The 17,453-nt window shown below is 65.5% G+C and overlaps 1 protein-coding gene across 1 annotated transcript in view; it reads right to left on the bottom strand.

Annotated features, from left to right (window-relative positions):
* Positions 1 to 6,050: 6,050 nt before the first annotated feature.
* The window catches only part of LOC142435560 (matrix-remodeling-associated protein 5-like), a 26,467-nt gene continuing 15,064 nt past the window's right edge, over positions 6,051 to 17,453 (bottom strand). Inside the window, exons 5-7 of the mRNA XM_075539787.1 lie at positions 14,064 to 17,453; positions 12,019 to 12,919; positions 6,051 to 10,312 (exon numbers count right to left, since the gene is read on the bottom strand). The exon at positions 14,064 to 17,453 is cut by the window's right edge and continues 1,152 nt beyond it. Of these exons, the coding sequence (XP_075395902.1) occupies positions 8,407 to 10,312; positions 12,019 to 12,919; positions 14,064 to 17,453 (6,197 nt within the window). The 3' untranslated portion in view covers positions 6,051 to 8,406. The remainder of the gene's footprint in view (positions 10,313 to 12,018; positions 12,920 to 14,063) is intronic.

Below are 17,453 nucleotides of genomic sequence, written 5' to 3'. Positions count from 1 at the left end.
ACAGGCCCCGGCATGCACACACGTGCACGCGTGCCGGCACACAGACGAATCTAGGTGCCCGGGAGCCCTGTCTGGATGGTAAGCAGCCCAAACCCCGCCTGTCAATCTTCCGGCGCGAGATGAGGCCGACAGCCTGGAAAGCCCACGGGGGCGGCTCCGTCTGTCCCACCGGTCGCTGTGAGTCCGAACGGGCTGATGGGTCTGGTTTATCACACCGTCCACACGCGACTGACCACGCTTTCCCGCTCCAAAGACCCGTGGGCGGACATCAAGGAGAACTGACCGTCCTGAGCACCCGGGCCCCCTGCACCCCTGCACCCTGTGCAGAGGGGAGTTTGCCTGCGTGACTCCGGGGGGACCGTGGAGGCAGGGGGACAGAGAAACAGATGCAAACACAGCTGCCAACGTGCCCAGCAGCCTCCTTGCAAGAGAGACGCTTTCATGTCCACTTGGAGATTCCAGAGAGCTCGGCGTCCAGCCGGTCCAGCCTCAAGGCCCCCTGAGAGGGCCGGGACATCACATCCGACAGCAGAGCATGATCCCATCAGACCCCAGCGTGGAGCTGCGCTGACGGAGCCCGAGCCCTGGAGCAGGAGGAGCCACGTGGAGGCCACGCCGGCGCTGAGCTGCGTCCACGGCCACTGGATCCACAAGACTCTGCACCCGCCGGCCTGTGACCCTCCTGCATTCGTGTCATTGCATGAGCTGCGTGCGTCTGCAGAGGATTTTGCAGATTGGTATTGGACAGATGGGCTCATATCGGACTGATGGACTTCATCCTCTGGTCAGCCCCTCCCTGTCCGTCAAACTGCCCCCCGGGGTGGACCTGCCCCTCTCCCCTCGCCGACTGCTGTCCTGGCCGGACGCAGGGGTTCATGAGGCCAGGGGAGGAGGCGGGGACGCCCGTAGGTGGGTGCAGGCGCCTGTGGGTGGACCCCCTGCAGACGGACGGAGGAGCCGTGTCTCCTGAGAAATAAGGGTTTCGGGAGGGTCTTAGGGGACCCCCGGGGAGGGTCATTTGACCCCTTTGGAGGTCCCGGGGACCCGCTTGGGGAAGCGGGGGGCTTCGGTCCTCAGCCTCCTGTGTCCTTGTCCAGCTGCCAAAGCGGCAGAAGAGAGAGATTCTGGAAAAGCCGAGGGCGGGATGGGAAACAGACTCTGGAATTGCAAGCATTCGATACGATGACAAACAAACAAAAACAACCGGTTTTCTGCCTCTTTACTTTCCCCCCTGAGACTGCATCTCGCCTTGTTCCAAGCATGCTTGCCGGCCGCGGTCAGCGGTTCAAACCCACCAGCCGCTCCAAGAAAGACCAGACCGTCTGCTCCCGTGCAGACTGACCGCCTGGGAGACCCCCGGGGGCAGCTCCCTGTCCTGCAGGGTCCCCGAGAGTCGGCGTCCCCTCGAGGGCAGTGAGTTTGCTCTGATCCCCCCCTCCTGCTCGCCCCTCCTCCCCTTTGCTCCCACTGAGGGTGCAGAGAGGGCTGCCCCCCCCCTGCTGTCAGGCTCCTCCGCCAGGCCAGGCCGGCGTCCAGCACCCTGCCTTGCGAGCAGGGACTGACAGGGGAGGGGCGGGCTTGGGCGTGGCTTTTTGGAAGCAAGCAGCAGCAGGCAGAAGGTGGCAATTGGATTTTGCCTGTGTGCACAAACAATGGGGACAAGCTCCCGAGGACAGCGGCCAGCAGCTGGAGGGACCAGCCCCCCCTTTCCCCGTCCCTCCCTCCCTGCATGTCGGCTGTTTGCATGCACGCAGCAGGCTCTTCTCTGGCCTGGTCCCCTTGTCCTGACCTTTCCGTCCATCCGTCTCTTCTTGTCTGAGACCTGGCCCTTCGCGCCCTCTGACCCCAGCCCCCCCCTTGCAGGAAAGCCAGCGTGCCCTTGGTGTGGATTTCAGAACACGCTCCGGGTATCTGGCTCCTTGTGAGGGTGATCCGGCGCAGAGCCCTCTTGGGAGAGGACCCCTGGGGACTCTAGTGCTCGCTGGCTGGGCTGCGGGCCTCGAGGTCAGCAGTTTGAAGCCACCAGCCGCCCCGGGAGAGAAAGAAGAGGCTGCCTGCTCCCTTAGAGAGAGACAGCAGGATGCACACGGCTCCGTGGCCGGGGTTCGGGTGAGGTGTGTGGGGCGGATGACCAGCGCGTGCCTGGTTCATCCCCACCAGCAGGCTCGCTGCACGAAGACGAGGCCGCCTGCTCCTCAGGGCCCGACGGACACTCAGCCCCACACTCGGGCCTGGGGGGCAGGGCCCGCGGACGGCGAGGCGGCTCCGCTCGCCTGAGAAGAGGCGCCTTCCTGGGAAGCACGAGCAGTCTCCAAACCAGGGAAAGGAGGGGAGATTGGGGCCTGGAGGGGGGACCAGGGAGGCCGCCCCCCCCACGGTGCTCAGGACCCCCCAGCGCTGAGCACGACCCAGCCCTGAATGTCCACACTGCGGAGGCTCAGGGATCAGCTATTGACGTGAGAGACCCGAAGTGCTGCCAGCCACCCGCTTGTTGATGTAAATTATGTGTCTCTCACCTGTGTGTACATCTACCTGCCCCCCTTCCCGGTCACCACCCGGCCACCCGGCACCTGCAGATCCACCCGCCTCTCCACCCGCCACCCACCTACCCGTCTGCCTGCCCTTGTGCCCACCTGTCCATCCATCATCTGCACATCCACCCACCCACCTGTCCATCCATCATCTGCACATCCACCCACCTACCTGTCCATCCATCATCTGCACATCGACCCACCTACCTGTCCATCCATCATCTGCACATCCACCCACCTACCTGTCCATCCATCATCTGCACATCCACCCACCTACCTGTCCATCCATCCATCTGCACATCCACCCACCTACCTGTCCATCCATCCATCTGCACATCCACCCACCTACCTGTCCATCCATCCATCTGCACATCCACCCACCTACCTGTCCATCCATCCATCTGCACATCCACCCACCTACCTGTCCATCCATCATCTGCTCATCGACCCACCTACCTGTCCATCCATCCATCTGCACATCCACCCACCTACCTGTCCATCCATCCATCATCTGCACATCCACCCACCTACCTGTCCATCCATCATCTGCACATCCACCCACCCACCTGTCCATCCATCATCTGCACATCCACCCACCTACCTGTCCATCCATCATCTGCTCATCGACCCACCTACCTGTCCATCCATCATCTGCTCATCGACCCACCTACCTGTCCATCCATCATCTGCACATCCACCCACCTACCTGTCCATCCACCATCTGCACATCCACCCACCTACCTGTCCATCCACCATCTGCACATCCACCCACCTACCTGTCCATCCATCCATCATCTGCACATCGACCCACCTACCTGTCCATCCATCATCTGCTCATCCACCCACCCACCTGTCCATCCATCATCTGCACATCCACCCACCCACCTGTCCATCCATCATCTGCACATCCACCCACCCACCTGTCCATCCATCATCTGCACATCCACCCACCTACCTGTCCATCCATCATCTGCACATCCACCCACCCACCTGTCCATCCATCATCTGCACATCCACCCACCCACCTGTCCATCCATCATCTGCACATCCACCCACCTACCTGTCCATCCATCCATCATCTGCACATCCACCCACCTACCTGTCCATCCATCATCTGCACATCCACCCACCCACCTGTCCATCCATCATCTGCACATCCACCCACCTACCTGTCCATCCATCATCTGCTCATCGACCCACCTACCTGTCCATCCATCATCTGCTCATCGACCCACCTACCTGTCCATCCATCATCTGCACATCCACCCACCTACCTGTCCATCCATCATCTGCTCATCGACCCACCTACCTGTCCATCCATCATCTGCTCATCGACCCACCTACCTGTCCATCCATCATCTGCACATCCACCCACCTACCTGTCCATCCATCATCTGCACATCCACCCACCTACCTGTCCATCCACCATCTGCACATCCACCCACCCACCTGTCCATCCATCATCTGCACATCCACCCACCTACCTGTCCATCCATCATCTGCACATCCACCCACCTACCTGTCCATCCATCATCTGCACATCCACCCACCCACCTGTCCATCCATCATCTGCACATCCACCCACCTACCTGTCCATCCATCATCTGCACATCCACCCACCTACCTGTCCATCCATCATCTGCACATCCACCCACCCACCTGTCCATCCATCATCTGCACATCCACCCACCTACCTGTCCATCCACCATCTGCACATCCACCCACCTACCTGTCCATCCATCCATCTGCACATCGACCCACCTACCTGTCCATCCATCATCTGCTCATCGACCCACCTACCTGTCCATCCATGCATCCATCTGCTCATCGACCCACCTACCTGTCCATCCATCCATCTGCTCATCGACCCACCTACCTGTCCATCCATGCATCCATCTGCACATCCACCCACCTACCTGTCCATCCATGCATCCATCTGCTCATCGACCCACCTACCTGTCCATCCATGCATCCATCTGCTCATCGACCCACCTACCTGTCCATCCATCCATCTGCTCATCGACCCACCTACCTGTCCATCCATGCATCCATCTGCACATCCACCCACCTACCTGTCCATCCATCATCTGCTCATCGACCCACCTACCTGTCCATCCATCATCTGCTCATCGACCCACCTACCTGTCCATCCATCCATCCATCTGCTCATCGACCCACCTACCTGTCCATCCATTTATCTGCACATCGACCCACCTACCTGTCCATCCATCCATCCATCCATCTGCATATCGACTTACCTACCTGTCCATCCATCCATCTGCATATCGACCTGCCTGCCTGTCCATCCATCCGTCCATCCATCCGTCCATCCTTCCATCCATCCGTCCATCCGCCATCCGCATATCGGCCTGCCTGTCCATCCATCCATCATCCGTCCATCCATCCGTCCATCCATCTATCCGCCATCCGCATATCGGCCTGCCTGTCCATGCATCCGTCCGTCCACGCATCATGTGCACGTCGGCGTACTTGCTTGTCCGTCTGTCCCCCTTGTGCTCATGGTCACCTCTCACCCGTCCATCACCCATCACGGACACGCTCCGCGTCCACCTGCCTGTTGTCCGGCAGGTCCCTGCAGGGACGTGTCCGTCGTTCTCCGCCCGCCGGTCTGTGAGGACCCCGTGTCCACCTGGGGGGGGGCGGGGGCGGGAGTCCAGGGGTGACGGTGGAAAGGGGGGGCAGCGACTTGTCCTCCAGGGAGGGCTGGTCCACGTCTGAAGACACGTCGGGTTGTCCCTCGAGGGAGGCGGGTGCGCGGGCACCGAGCCGGTAGGAACCAGGGCGCTGCAGAAAGGGGGTCACCCCCCCCCGACACCCCCCGCCCCCCGACACCCTGCAGAGCAGAGCTGGCCCTGCACCCCCCTCACGGGCCAGGCCTGTGCGCACTGGGCATCTAGGATGGGCAAGACCCCGTACCCCCACCTGGCAGGCACCCAGCTGCCGCCCCACCTCCTGGTCTGTGCCCCCCCAGTCAATCACAGGGTCTAGGGTCCCCCTGAGCACACAGTGCTGGGCCCTCAGCAAGCTGGGGTCGGGGCGGGGGGCAAACCTGGGGCCCCCTCCCCCCAAATGCTTCCTCTCCGCTGCCTCTGGGGCCCCTGGCCAGGCGCCCCGCTCCTCAGCACCTTTGGGGGGGCTGTCCCCAAGGACGGGGCCCATGCTGGGGGTCCCTGCTGCCCCCCCGGGGAGGGGTTTCCTGTTCCCCAGGCCATGACTCTCATGCAGAGCGCACAAGTAGAGAACGCAGGCTTCAACTTTTGGGGGGGCCGCCTGGGGAGAAGGGGGGCCCCCAAACTCTGAATTCCCGCCCTCCCCGTGGGCGTCGCTGCTCAGAAAACAACCCAGAGTCGTTAAAGCTGAACAAAAATTCCTCCTCCCCGGGGACGAACAAGGGAAGAAAAGTGGGTGACAGGGAGACGGGGGTCGGCTAAGGACGGGTGCCCGGGCCCCAAGGAGGAAGAGCCCTGAAAACGATGGGGCACGTGGACGGCCGAGCGGTGAGGAAAATGCGATTTTATTATAAAATGTACAGTCGGGGCCTGAAAAAGACAGTCAAGCAGGGAGGGGGACAGCAGGTCCCCCCTGCACCTGGGGCCTCACTGGGACCCGGGATGACGGGGTGCAGGGGGGCGGAGCTGCACAGGGTGCATTGTGCACAGAACCGACTTCCACAGCCCTTGGGGGGGATGGCGTGCACCCCCCAACACACGCGCACCTGTTCCTCTGTCCCGTAGAGGGAACACTTAGCTGTGGACCCCCTCTTCCCACCTGCCCCCCGGCCACCCGCACCCCAACAAGGCACTCTTCTCCACGCGCAAGCAAACTGGACACCCCAAGCCTCTCTCCTGCCCCCTCCACCAGTCAGCAACCGGACTTAGGGGGAGGGGACCCCAGGATGTGATTAACCACCGAGTCTTCTAAAGACCAATAATTTATGAGGTTGTATCGAGACGGCTGAGAAACGGGGGGCGCAGGGGGGGGACAGAAAGACGGAAAACAAAGCCACCCATCTATAAAACACGACATTAAAAGCGAGCTCCCCCCGGGGTGGGGGCCGCCAAGGGGCACCCACAGCTTCCCGGGGAGCAAGGTAGGAATGTAAAGAGACTGGGGCCCCCCGACTCTGTTTGGCGAGGACGCTTCGCACTGGGGTCTCAGTTTACTTTTGCTGTTGGGTTCTCGCCCCGTCCCTGCCCCGCGGGGTTCAAACACATCAGCCGCCCCCAGCAAGACAGACGGAGGCCTCTGCTCCCCGAAAGACGGGCCCCTTCAGGGACCCACGGGGCAGCTCTGCCCTGTCGCTGTGAGCCGGCGTCCCCTCGAGGGCAGTCAGTCTGTCTGTCTGCATATCTATGTATCTATCTATCCATCCATCTATCTATCTATGTATCTGCATATCTGTCTATCTATCTATCTATCTATCTATCTATCTATCTATCTATCTATCTATCTATCTATCTATCTATGTATCTATCTATCTATGTATCTATCTATCTATCTATCTATCCATCTGTCTATCTATCTATCTATCTATCTATCTATCTATCTATCTATCTATCTACATATCTATCTATCTATCTATCTATCCATGTATCTATCTATCTATCCATCCATCTATCTATATCTGCATATCTCTATCTGCATATGTATCCATCTATCTGCATATCTATCTATCTATCTATCTATCTATCTATCTATCTATCTATCTATTTATCTATCAATCTATCTATCTATCTATCTCTCTCTATCTGCATATGTATCCATCTATCTGCATATCTATCTATCTGCATATCTATCTCTCTATCTGCATATCTATCTACATATCTATCTGCCTAGATATGTAGATAGATAGATAGGTAGATAGATACATAGATAGATAGATAGATAGATGGATAGATGATAGATAGATAGATACATAGATAGATAGATAGATAGATAGATAGATAGATAGATAGATAGATAGATAGATAGACAGACAGATAGACAGATAGATAGATGGATGGATGGATAGATCGATAGATAGATGGATAGATGGATGGATAGATGGATCTATATACCGATTTTTCACACAGTGGCCTCGTCTCGTGCTGCCAATCGTTCTGTCCACCGCAGAGGGCGCTGACCAGCCACTGACCTCCCGCCTCCCCTGCTGGAACCGAACCACTGACTCGGAGCCGATGTCCGCTTGGCTGGGGGGGGGCTATGCGCCCTGCGCTGCCGACGGAGCGCGAGCGGCTGGAACCCACAGGCGCCCCCGGAACGCAGAAGGGGCTGCCCACTGCGGTCAGCGTCAGAGGCAGGATGCGCCCCGGCCGTTGGGCAGCCTGCACAGCGTCAGACTGTCCACCCGGCGGGCAGTTCGAATCCCCGGGGCAGCTCGAAGGACTGGCCTGTCCCCTCGCGCAGCAGACACCCCCTCCAGTGCGCCGACTCCTGCGCGGGGGGGTTGGGATTATTCTTATTAGGGTTCATCGTGGCCCCGCGGGCGCGTTGGGGACGCATCGGGGCGCGCGTCTTCTGTCCGGCCCTGAGCGCACTCGGATGGGCTCCCAGCAGCCGCGCATCCACAGGGAAGGGTGGGGGGGCCGGTGCAGAAGGCGCTGGAGAGGGAGCCGAGGAAGGACGGAGCAGGGCGCCCTCGGGGACCCCGCGCTGCACGTGCAGCCAAGTCCCGGTCCGGGGGTGCCCCGTGTGCAGCGCATCACCCTGCAGCTGGTGCGCACGCGGGGTCCCCCCTGGAGAGCCGCTTTGCTCCATCAGGGTCAGCTGGGACGGGGGGGCGCCTCGTTCCAAAGCCTGCCTGACCTCTCCCTGTGCTTGGCCGGCCCCACCGCACCCCGGGGCGCGCGGCCGCTCACAGCACGTGCACATACGTGCTCCTGGCGTCCTTGCCCAGCTCGTTGTGCGCGAGGCAGCGGTAGAAGCCGGCGTCGCGGGCGGACACGCGCTGGATGGTGAGCGCGCCCTGCGGCTGCACGAGCTTGTTCCCCAGCGCGCGCTCCTCGGGGCCCGCGGGCAGCAGCGACCGGTCGGGCAGCTGCCAGGCCACGTGCGCCCTGGGGAGCCCGGTGGCCGCGCAGCTCAGGCGCACGCTGCTCCCCGCGCGCGCGTAGACGACGGGCGCGTCCTGGCCGGTGACGCGCGGCGGGGCGGCGAGCACCACCACCGGCGTGGTCAGCACGGCCGGGCCGCGCTCCGTGTCCACCCTGCAGGCGTAGGCGCCGCGGTCGGCGAGGGACACGGCGCGCACCGCCAGCGTGCCGTTCTCCCAGGCGGAGAAGCGCCCCGCCGACCCGGGCGCGTGCAGGACGAGGCCGCTGGGCAGCGTCCAGGAGACGCGCGCGGGCCTGCGGGCGGCGAGCAGCGCGCACGGCAGCTGCAGGGTCTCCCCGTGCAGGACGCTGACCGCGCCGGGGGCCCCGTGCGCCACGCGCAGCGACACCAGCCTCTCCGCGCGGCCCGCCGCGTTGCGCGCCTGGCACCGGTACCCGCCCGCGTCGCCGGCCTCCAGCGCGCTGATGTGCAGCCGCCCGTCCTCGCGGTGCAGGAAGCGCTGCAGCCGGCGCGCGCCCGGGGGCACCTCGGTCCCGTTGGGCAGCACCCAGAGCAGCCAGGGCGCGGGCGTGCCCGACGCGGAGCAGTTGAGGTTGATGGTGTGGCCGGCCCACGCGGTGATGCGCTCGCTCGCGGGGTCCTGGAAAGCCGGCTTCTCCAGCGGGTCCTGCACGGTCAGCTGCACCACCAGCCTGGCCTCGCCGCCCTCGTTGCGCGCGATGCACTGCAGCCGCGCCGCGTCGCTGGGGCGCACGCGCCGGATGTCCAGCGTGCCGTTGTCGTGCACGGCCACCCGGCTCCCGCGGTAGGGCGCGGGCAGCACCACGCCCCCCGGGAAGGCCCAGAAGGCCCGGGGCGCGGGGATCCCTTGGGCGCTGCAGGGCAGCAGCTTGCGGCTGCCGGCGGGCGCCGCCTCCCGCGCCGTGGCCAGCGCGCCCGGGTGCCCGTTGATGCGCGGCGGCTGCACGAGCACCTGGATCCAGACCACCTGGCGGGCCTCGCCGGCGCCGCTGCGCACCACGCAGGTGTAGTTCCCGTCGTCGGAGCGCTGCGCCCTGCGCAGGAGGAGGGTGCCGTCGGGGGACACGTGGTACTTGTCGGAGGCGGCGGGGATCGGCCGGAGCCGGGGCGACAGCCAGGTCACCTGCGGCGCGGGCTCCCCGCGCGCCGGGCACGGCACGCTGACCACCTCCCCGTAGCGCACCTGCACGGCGGAGCGGTCCCGCTGGAGGCGCACGGGCGCGGGCTGGGCCAGCACGTGCACGCGCACCGTCATGCGGTCCCTGCCCACCTGGTTCTGCGCCAGGCAGGTGTAGTCGCCCTGCTCGCGCGTGCCCACCTCGTTGAGGAGCAGCGTGCCGTTGTTGAAGACCAGGTAGCGCTGGGCGCGCGCGCCCGCCCCGCCGTCGTCCGCCTGCAAGAGCGGGTGCACCACGCTGCCGTCCGGCAGGCTCCAGGTCACCTCCGGGTTGGGCAGCCCCGTGGCCACGCAGTCCACCTTGAGGTCGTCTCCGTAGGCCACTCGGTGGTGCGCGTCCTCCCTGCGCGCGATCTTGGCTGGCTGCATCACCACGTGCACCTGCAGCGCCACGGAGTCGTCGCCCATCCTGTTGCGCGCGATGCACACGTACTCGCCGCCGTCCTTGTCGGTCACCGACTGCACCAGCAGCGTCCCGTTGGCGAACACTTGCACGCGCGGGTCAGGGCTAAGGGACAGGGGGGTATCAGAGGCGGAGGGACATCGGGCTCCCGTGCGCTGAGGGTGGACATGAGCCAAGCCAGGGACGCCCCATCCCCGGAGCCCCCATGCGGGAGGCCAGGCTGCAGACGTGGCCAAACATTGCACCCTGTGTCCCACCGCGTGGGGACCGGTCAGCATCAGCCTGAGGGCAGCGAGCTTTCTTCTGAACGTGGAGACCCCCAAACTTTGTCCTTGGGGGCCGCCCCGGACCAGCTCAGAGCCAGGGGATGGACGTGGGCTGGTTCCCAGCGGTCAAGTGCTCACCAGTCCCTCAAATGCACTGGACACAGGACACCGGCCCCCGGACAGGGTGTCCAGGGCTTTCTGCAAGCAGAGGACCAGAATTTCTCCTCCCCGGGCAGCTGGACACGGTACCCCCCGGGCTAAGGAAGCCTCCGAGAGGCCAAGGCCAAGCTGTCCGCCGACGTGTTCGGAATCACAGGCGGGGAAGCGCTGGCCCCGTGGGTCACCCACAGGGCGACTCTTTACGGGAACCAGAAGGACAGCCTGCCTTTGCCCCCCGGAGGGGCTCGGGGTGGGACCTGCGGACCTGGAGGTGCCCAGCCCAGCCTGTGACCACTCGGCCACCAGGTTCCTGGTTAAACTTCTGAGCGCCGTGTGGGCGCCGGGTGATGCCCGGGATGCTGATGACCAGGTCAGCAGCTCTCACCCCCCAGCCCCTCGGACGGACGGGGAGCGGGGGGTGCAAATGACCAGACCGTCTGCTCCGTGCAGACTGACCGCCTGGGGGACCCCCAGGGGCAGCTCCGCCCTGTCCTGCAGGGTCCCCGTGAGCCGGCGTCGACTCAAGGGCAGTGTCTGTCTATCTGTCTATCCATCTATCTATCTGCCTATCTATCTATCTATCTATCTATCTATCTATCTATCTATCTATCTATCTATCTATCTATCTATCTATCTATCTATCTATCCAGTCTGTCTATCTATCTATCTATCTATCTATCTATCTATCTATCTATCTATCTATCTATCTATCTATCTATCTATCTATCTATCCAGTCTGTCTATCTATCTATCTATCTATCTATCTATCTATCTATCTATCTATCTATCTATCTATCTATCTATCTATGTATCTATGTATCTAACTATCTATCTAACTATCTATCTATCTATCTATCTATCTATCTATCTATCTATCTATCTATCTACCCAGTCTGTCTATCTATCTATCTATCTATCTATCTATCTATCTATCTATCTGCATATCTCTCTGTCCATTAGCTCCTGGGGAGAGAGACCAGACCGTCTGCTCCCGTGCAGACTGACCGCCTGGGAGACCCCCAGGGGCAGCTCCGCCCTGTCCTGCAGGGTCCCCGGGAGCCGGCGTCCACTCAGGGCAGTGAGATTGTTTGCTTGCGTCTGAGCGCTGCTGCGCGCGGGGAGGGTGGTGTCCTGCAAGCTCCGATAGTATTTCGGTTTGCATCTAGGGGACCTCACAATGCGCCCCCCACTCCCCTCCGCTGGCCAGCAGTCCGGCAGGGGCTCTAGTGACCTGCACGAGGTGCTTGGGGGCGCGCTGTGCACGCTCCTTCTGTCCCCCCGGGGGTTGGAGACCTGACCACCCTGCAGGGTGTCCACCCCCTTCCCCGCAGCGCCACCGGGAGCGCACCCCCGAGCCTGCCCCCGGCCCCCCCGGCCCCCCGGTACCTGAACTGCTCGTGCACCACGCGCTGCGAGGGCAGCCTCCACTGGGTGCGCGGGCGCGGGTCCCCGGCGGCGCTGCAGTGCAGGCGCAGGGCGGCCCCGTAGCGCACGTGGGTGCTGCGCGGAGACGTGCCCGTGATGCGCACCTGCGCGGGGCGGCTCCCGACGCGCAGCTGCACCGACCTGCGCGCCGCGCCCAGCGCGTTGGTGGCCACGCAGTCGTAGCGGCCGCTGTCGCCGGGCGCCAGGTGCCGGATGTAGAGCGTGCCGTTGGGGAAGACGAAGAGGTTCCCGCGCACGAACTGCGAGGGGCGCACGAGGCTGCCGTCGCCCAGCACCCAGCGCACGCGGGCGGGCGGCGCGGCGCGCGCCGTGCACGGGATGGACACGCTGAGCCCCGCGGGCAGCGCCAGCAGCTCCTGGGGCTCCTCCTGGATGGCGGGGGGCAGCGCCGCCACGTGCAGGCGGATGGCCAGGCTGTCCGCGCCCGCCGCGTTGCTGGCCACGCACTGGTACACGCCCCGGTCGGACAGCGCGGCCTCGCGGATGGACAGCGTGCGGTTGGGGTGCAGCGTGACGCGGCCGTCGCCCGGGGAGCCCGCGTGCCACACCCTGCGGTCCGGGGAGATCCAGGAAATCTGGGGCGCGGGGGTGCCCCTGGCCAGGCATTCCATGGCGATGGAGGCGCCCAGGTAGACGGTGACGTCCTGGTAGTGGGGGGCGGGGACGCGCGGCCGCTGCGCGCTCACGGTCAGCAGCACCGGCATGGTGTCCACCCCGTGCACGTTCCTGGCCGTGCACACGTAGCGGCCCTGGTCCTGCACCTGCACCTGGTGGATGACCAGGCTGCCGTTCTTCTGCACCTCGAAGCGCTGCAGCCGCGCGCTGGGCGTCAGCAGAACCCCTGCGGCAGGTGGGGAACGGGGTGCATAAACGAGGAGGGCAGCGACATGTAAATGGGGGCCCCCCGCGCCAGCAGCATCCATGCGCATCTGCATATGCCCACCTGGCCAGGTGAGACCAGCCACCAGGTGACGCAAGGAGTCAGCGCTCAGCCGACAACAGGAAAGCGGGGGGCTGCAGGCCCCCCAACTGCACAGGGGGCTTAGCGCTCTGTGCAAACCCAGCCTCCTGCTGCAGCGCCCCAACCTGGTCAGGGCACTGAGGCCACTGACCGGTGCCAGGCTGCACCCTGGTCCAAAGCTGGGCCCTGGACAAGGAAGCCCGCAGAGAAATGGATGCATCTCAATGGTGCACGGGGCAGAATAGTTACAGTGCAGCGGACTGACCAACGGACAGACATCTGTCCTGCAGGAAGCACGGTCAGAGCGCCCCCTAGAGGCGGGGACGGGGAGGTTCTGTGTCAGAGCGCCCCCTAGAGGCGGGGACGGGGAGGGTCTGTGTCAGAGCGCCCCCTAGAGGCGGGGACGGGGAGGTTCTGTGTCAGAGCGCCCCCTAGAGGCAGGGACGGGAGGTTCTGTGTCAGAGCGCCCCCTAGAGGCGGGGACAGGGAGGTTCTGTGCCAGAGCGCCCCCTAGAGGCGGGGACGGGGAGGCTCTGTGTCAGAGCGCCCCCTAGAGGCGGGGACGGGGAGGTTCTGTGTCAGAGCGCCCCCTAGAGGCGGGGACGGGGAGGTTCTGTGTCAGAGCGCCCCCTAGAGGCGGGGACGGGGAGGGTCTGTGTCAGAGCGCCCCCTAGAGGCGGGGCGGGAAGACTCGGTCTCCTGGACAGTGGACGTGTGGTCAGGAGAGACCAGTCCCTGGAGCAGGACGTCCTGCTCTGTCGGGTGGAGGGGCAGCGACAGAGAGGAAGGCCCTTGGCCTGGGCAGGATGGACGGACACAGTGGCTGCAGCCGTCAGCTCAGGAATGACCGTGGGGACACTGCAGGACCGGGCAGTCTGTCCATCTGTTCTGCACGGGCCGTGGCACCGACCCCAGGACGCCCTGAGCTGCCCCTCCAGCGCCCCCCTGTTTGCATTTCCCTGGGAAGCAGCAGCTGTCTCAGGGGAGCCACCTCCTGCCCGCCCCCCGAGAGCGCAGGCCTTACCTGTGGACACCTTGGTCCAGGTGATAATCGGCGTGGGCTTCCCGGTGGCCTCGCAGGGAAACACGGCGTCCGTCTCCGCGGCGACGTCGGCGGTGGGGGCCGACTTGGTGATTATCTCGGGCTTCGCCCCCAAAGTCCAGAAGGTGGACGCGGGGGGCCCCCCCTCCGAGAAGTCCCTGGACCCCCCCAGGCGCGCGTTCCTGGAAGGAGGGCCGGCGGAGGCCGTGAACCAGGCGGCCGGGCTCCGGGTGGCGGGGGCCGGGGGCGCCTTGTGGGGGCCCCCCAAGGGCGGCGGGGTGGCCCTGGGCAGGTGCACCCGCGGGGGCGCCGGGGGCCCCAAGTCCACGTGGTAGGAGCTGTGGGAGAAGACCCTGTGGACGGAGCCCGGGCTGGCCCTCCTGCTCGGCGCTGCAGGGAGAGCTGTGCTGGGCGCGGGGGGCTTTGGGGGGGCTGCCCAGTGTGGGGACCCCAAGGTCCTGTCGAGGGCGAAGGAGAGGAAGGGGCCCCCCGAGCGGGGAGGTGCAGGCGGCGGCCTGGACGCCGGCGGCTTTCCAACGGGCACCCCCAAGATGTCATTGCTCGGGGACACTTTGGGGGTGCCGTGCCCCCCGACTTCGCTGGGGGTGCTGGGGGGCGGGTGGGGGCTCAGGAAGGGCCGGCTCTTGGCCCAAACCCGCCAAGGGCGCTCCGTCATGTCCGGCTGGTTGGTTGGGCGCTGGGGGGGCTTCGAGGTCCCCTCCCGTTTCGGGGGACTCTGAGTGGACACAGGGGGCGGCCACGCTGTCCCTCGGGGTGCTGCAGTGTGTGTCGGGGTGACGTCCGGCCGGCGGGGACTGTGGGTCGCCCCGGCCCCATCGCGGGGCTGGACAGCCGGACCCCAAGGTCCAGTGCTTGCCGTCCAGCTGCTCAGCTCGTCCTCCGTCTTCCCAGGCGGTGGAGGACTGTCCGGCGCGTCCTGGCTGGACCAGTGGACAGCAGGTCCTCCGTGGGGCTGGACGGTGACCTCACTGCTCAGCAGGGGACCCCAGGTGCCCTGGGCCCGCGCAGAGTTAAAGAGGACCCGGTCACTGGCTGCTGGACGTGTCCATGGAAGACGAGGGACGGACTTAGTGGTCATTTCCGGCAGTGGCCACAGTGCTGGGGATGGAGACTCGGGCCCTCCCGGCAGGGCGGGCGGGGGACTGATTTCGACGTGGACGGTGGTCAGCGTGGGGCTCTGCTGGCCCTGGCCGCGGGCGGTGGCCTCTGCGTGGCCAGAAGGCGACCCGAGTCCTTCCTCAGGGTGGACGGTGGAAGCAGGCGCCCCTCCCTCGGGGCGCCCCGTCCCCAACTTGGGAGCAGGATGCGTGGCTTCCGATGCACTGGGCACCGGAGGGACACCGACGGGGCTGCCCGTGTCCAGGCTCCGCGGCCGGGCTGTGCGCGGGGAGGTCCAGCTTGGGGGTTCTGAGACCCCGGACGGGGTTGGGGTCCCTGCTTCCTCCAGCGCGGCCGCAGTGGAACCCGCAGGGCCAGAGGAAGAGGGGGTGCCCGGGGCTGGTTCCGTGGGGCGTGGGGCGCTGACCACGTGGACGTGGGTGACCCCGTGAGCCCCCTCCCTGGCCGTCCCCGGGGGCGCAGGGCTTGCACTGGTCTCCAGCACCTGGCTCGGAGCACGATGCACGTTGGGGTTCACCGACTGGTCATCAGCCCCCCTTGCTGGCTCGGGAGGGCCCCCCATCTTCCCAGGAGCCGTCGTGGGGGACAGCAGGGCTTCGGTGGGACCTGGAGTGGTCGCATTTGGGGGTCCGCTTTCCGGGGGGGAGCCAGCCCTGGGTGAGGGGTCCCCCTCTGGGTTTTGGGGGGTCAGGGGGTCAGGTCGATGCTGCCTCTGCTTCTTGCGGGGGGTCCCTGGGGTGGCCGGGCCTGCAGGCGGTGGGGTGCCCACTCCCCACTGTCCGGAGGCGTCAGCTTTGGGCTTCTCCCGGGGGTGCCACTTCTGGGGACGCCCCCGCCGCCTCCCGCTGGGTCTCCTCCGGGAAGGGGGGGTGGGCGGCGTGGCCAAGGTCAGGGCGGTCCTGCCAAGAGGCCAGTCGGGTGTGGTTGGCTCCCACTGGACAACGGGGTCCGTTCTTCCTAACTTTCCACCCTGGGGGGGGCTGGACTCTGCAGGGCGGCTCCCCAGCGGGGTCCCCGTCCCGGGCACCCCAGGCATCCCGTGCATGGTGGAGGCTCCCCCAATGCTCATGTCCCCTTGGATGGGCGCGTCACTGTCCGGCGGGGGCACGGGGACGGAAGGGACCCCAAGTTCTTGCAGCCAGCTGGACCTCCCCGGGTGCAGGGGCGCCTGCCAGGCGGGACTGGGAGGGCTGCGCGCAGGCATCGCCGTCTCCGTCTCCAGCGTGGGGTCTGCGGAAAGGTAGACTGGGGTCCCCGGCTGCACCCAGGAGCTGGTGCCCGGCGCTGGGTGCCCCCCAAGGGGCGTGGGCAGCGGCGGGGCAGGCTCTGCGTCCAGGGGCTGCGGTGCAAAGGGCGGAGGCAGCGGCCTGGAGACCCCGGGGTCGTGCGTCTCCGCCGGGGGCGCGCGCTCCGGGGCGCTTTCCAGGCTGGGCGCGCGGCTCCCGGAGGCTTCGGCGCCGTGCGCTTGGCGCCCAAGGGTGGCCCCGGTGGGGGCGTCGGTCAGCTCGTCCTCCCCGAGCAGGGACGTGTCTGCAGAGGCCTCCTCCAGGGCGGTGGGCGCCCCTGCGGGCGCTGTCCAGGGCGGGGCGGCGGCGGCGGGCGGCGGGGCCTCCTCCGCCCCCAGGGAGGCCGGCGTGGACGTCTCCGGGGCGCGCGGCCCTTGGGTGCCCTTGGGCGCGTTCCTCCCTCGGACTCGGGCCAAGATATCGGCCCAGCGCTGCGGGTGGATCTGCTTGTTGGCCACGTGGACGCGCCGCCTGGACTCGAACGCCCGGCGCCCCTCCGCCGCGCTGGCCTCGGGCTCCCTCCGCGGCCCCATGGAGACGTTCGGCCTCCGCGCGCCTTTCTGGGCCGGGGCGCGCTCCTCCTGCACCCCGGTGAATGCACCCGCGTCCGGCACGTGCAGGGCACCCTGGGGAGCGGGGTCCTCGCCGCCGCCCTCCCCGGAGCCGCCCTGATCCTCCACGACGTCCCCTCGCGTCCTGGGCGCCGGCTTCCTCCTGGTGCCGCCGCCGCCGCCGCCGGGGCGCCGGGCTCCCTTGGGTGCGCGGCCGGGCGGCCTCTTCCTGACCGCGACCTGCACGGTGAGGCGGTCGGCGCCGCGCAGGTTGACGGCCACGCACGTGTAGGCGCCCGCGTCGCCCGCGCGCACCCTGGGGATGTGCAGGGTGCCGTTGCGCAGCACGTGCGCGCGCGACGCGTTGGCACCTTGCGTCGCCAGGGCGCCGCCGG

This window comes from Tenrec ecaudatus, chromosome Y (assembly GCF_050624435.1).
Source record: "Tenrec ecaudatus isolate mTenEca1 chromosome Y, mTenEca1.hap1, whole genome shotgun sequence".
NCBI lineage: Eukaryota > Metazoa > Chordata > Mammalia > Afrosoricida > Tenrecidae > Tenrec > Tenrec ecaudatus.
The sequence above is the reverse complement of the archived record's forward strand: the minus strand, read 5'-3'. Positions and strand labels throughout refer to the sequence as shown.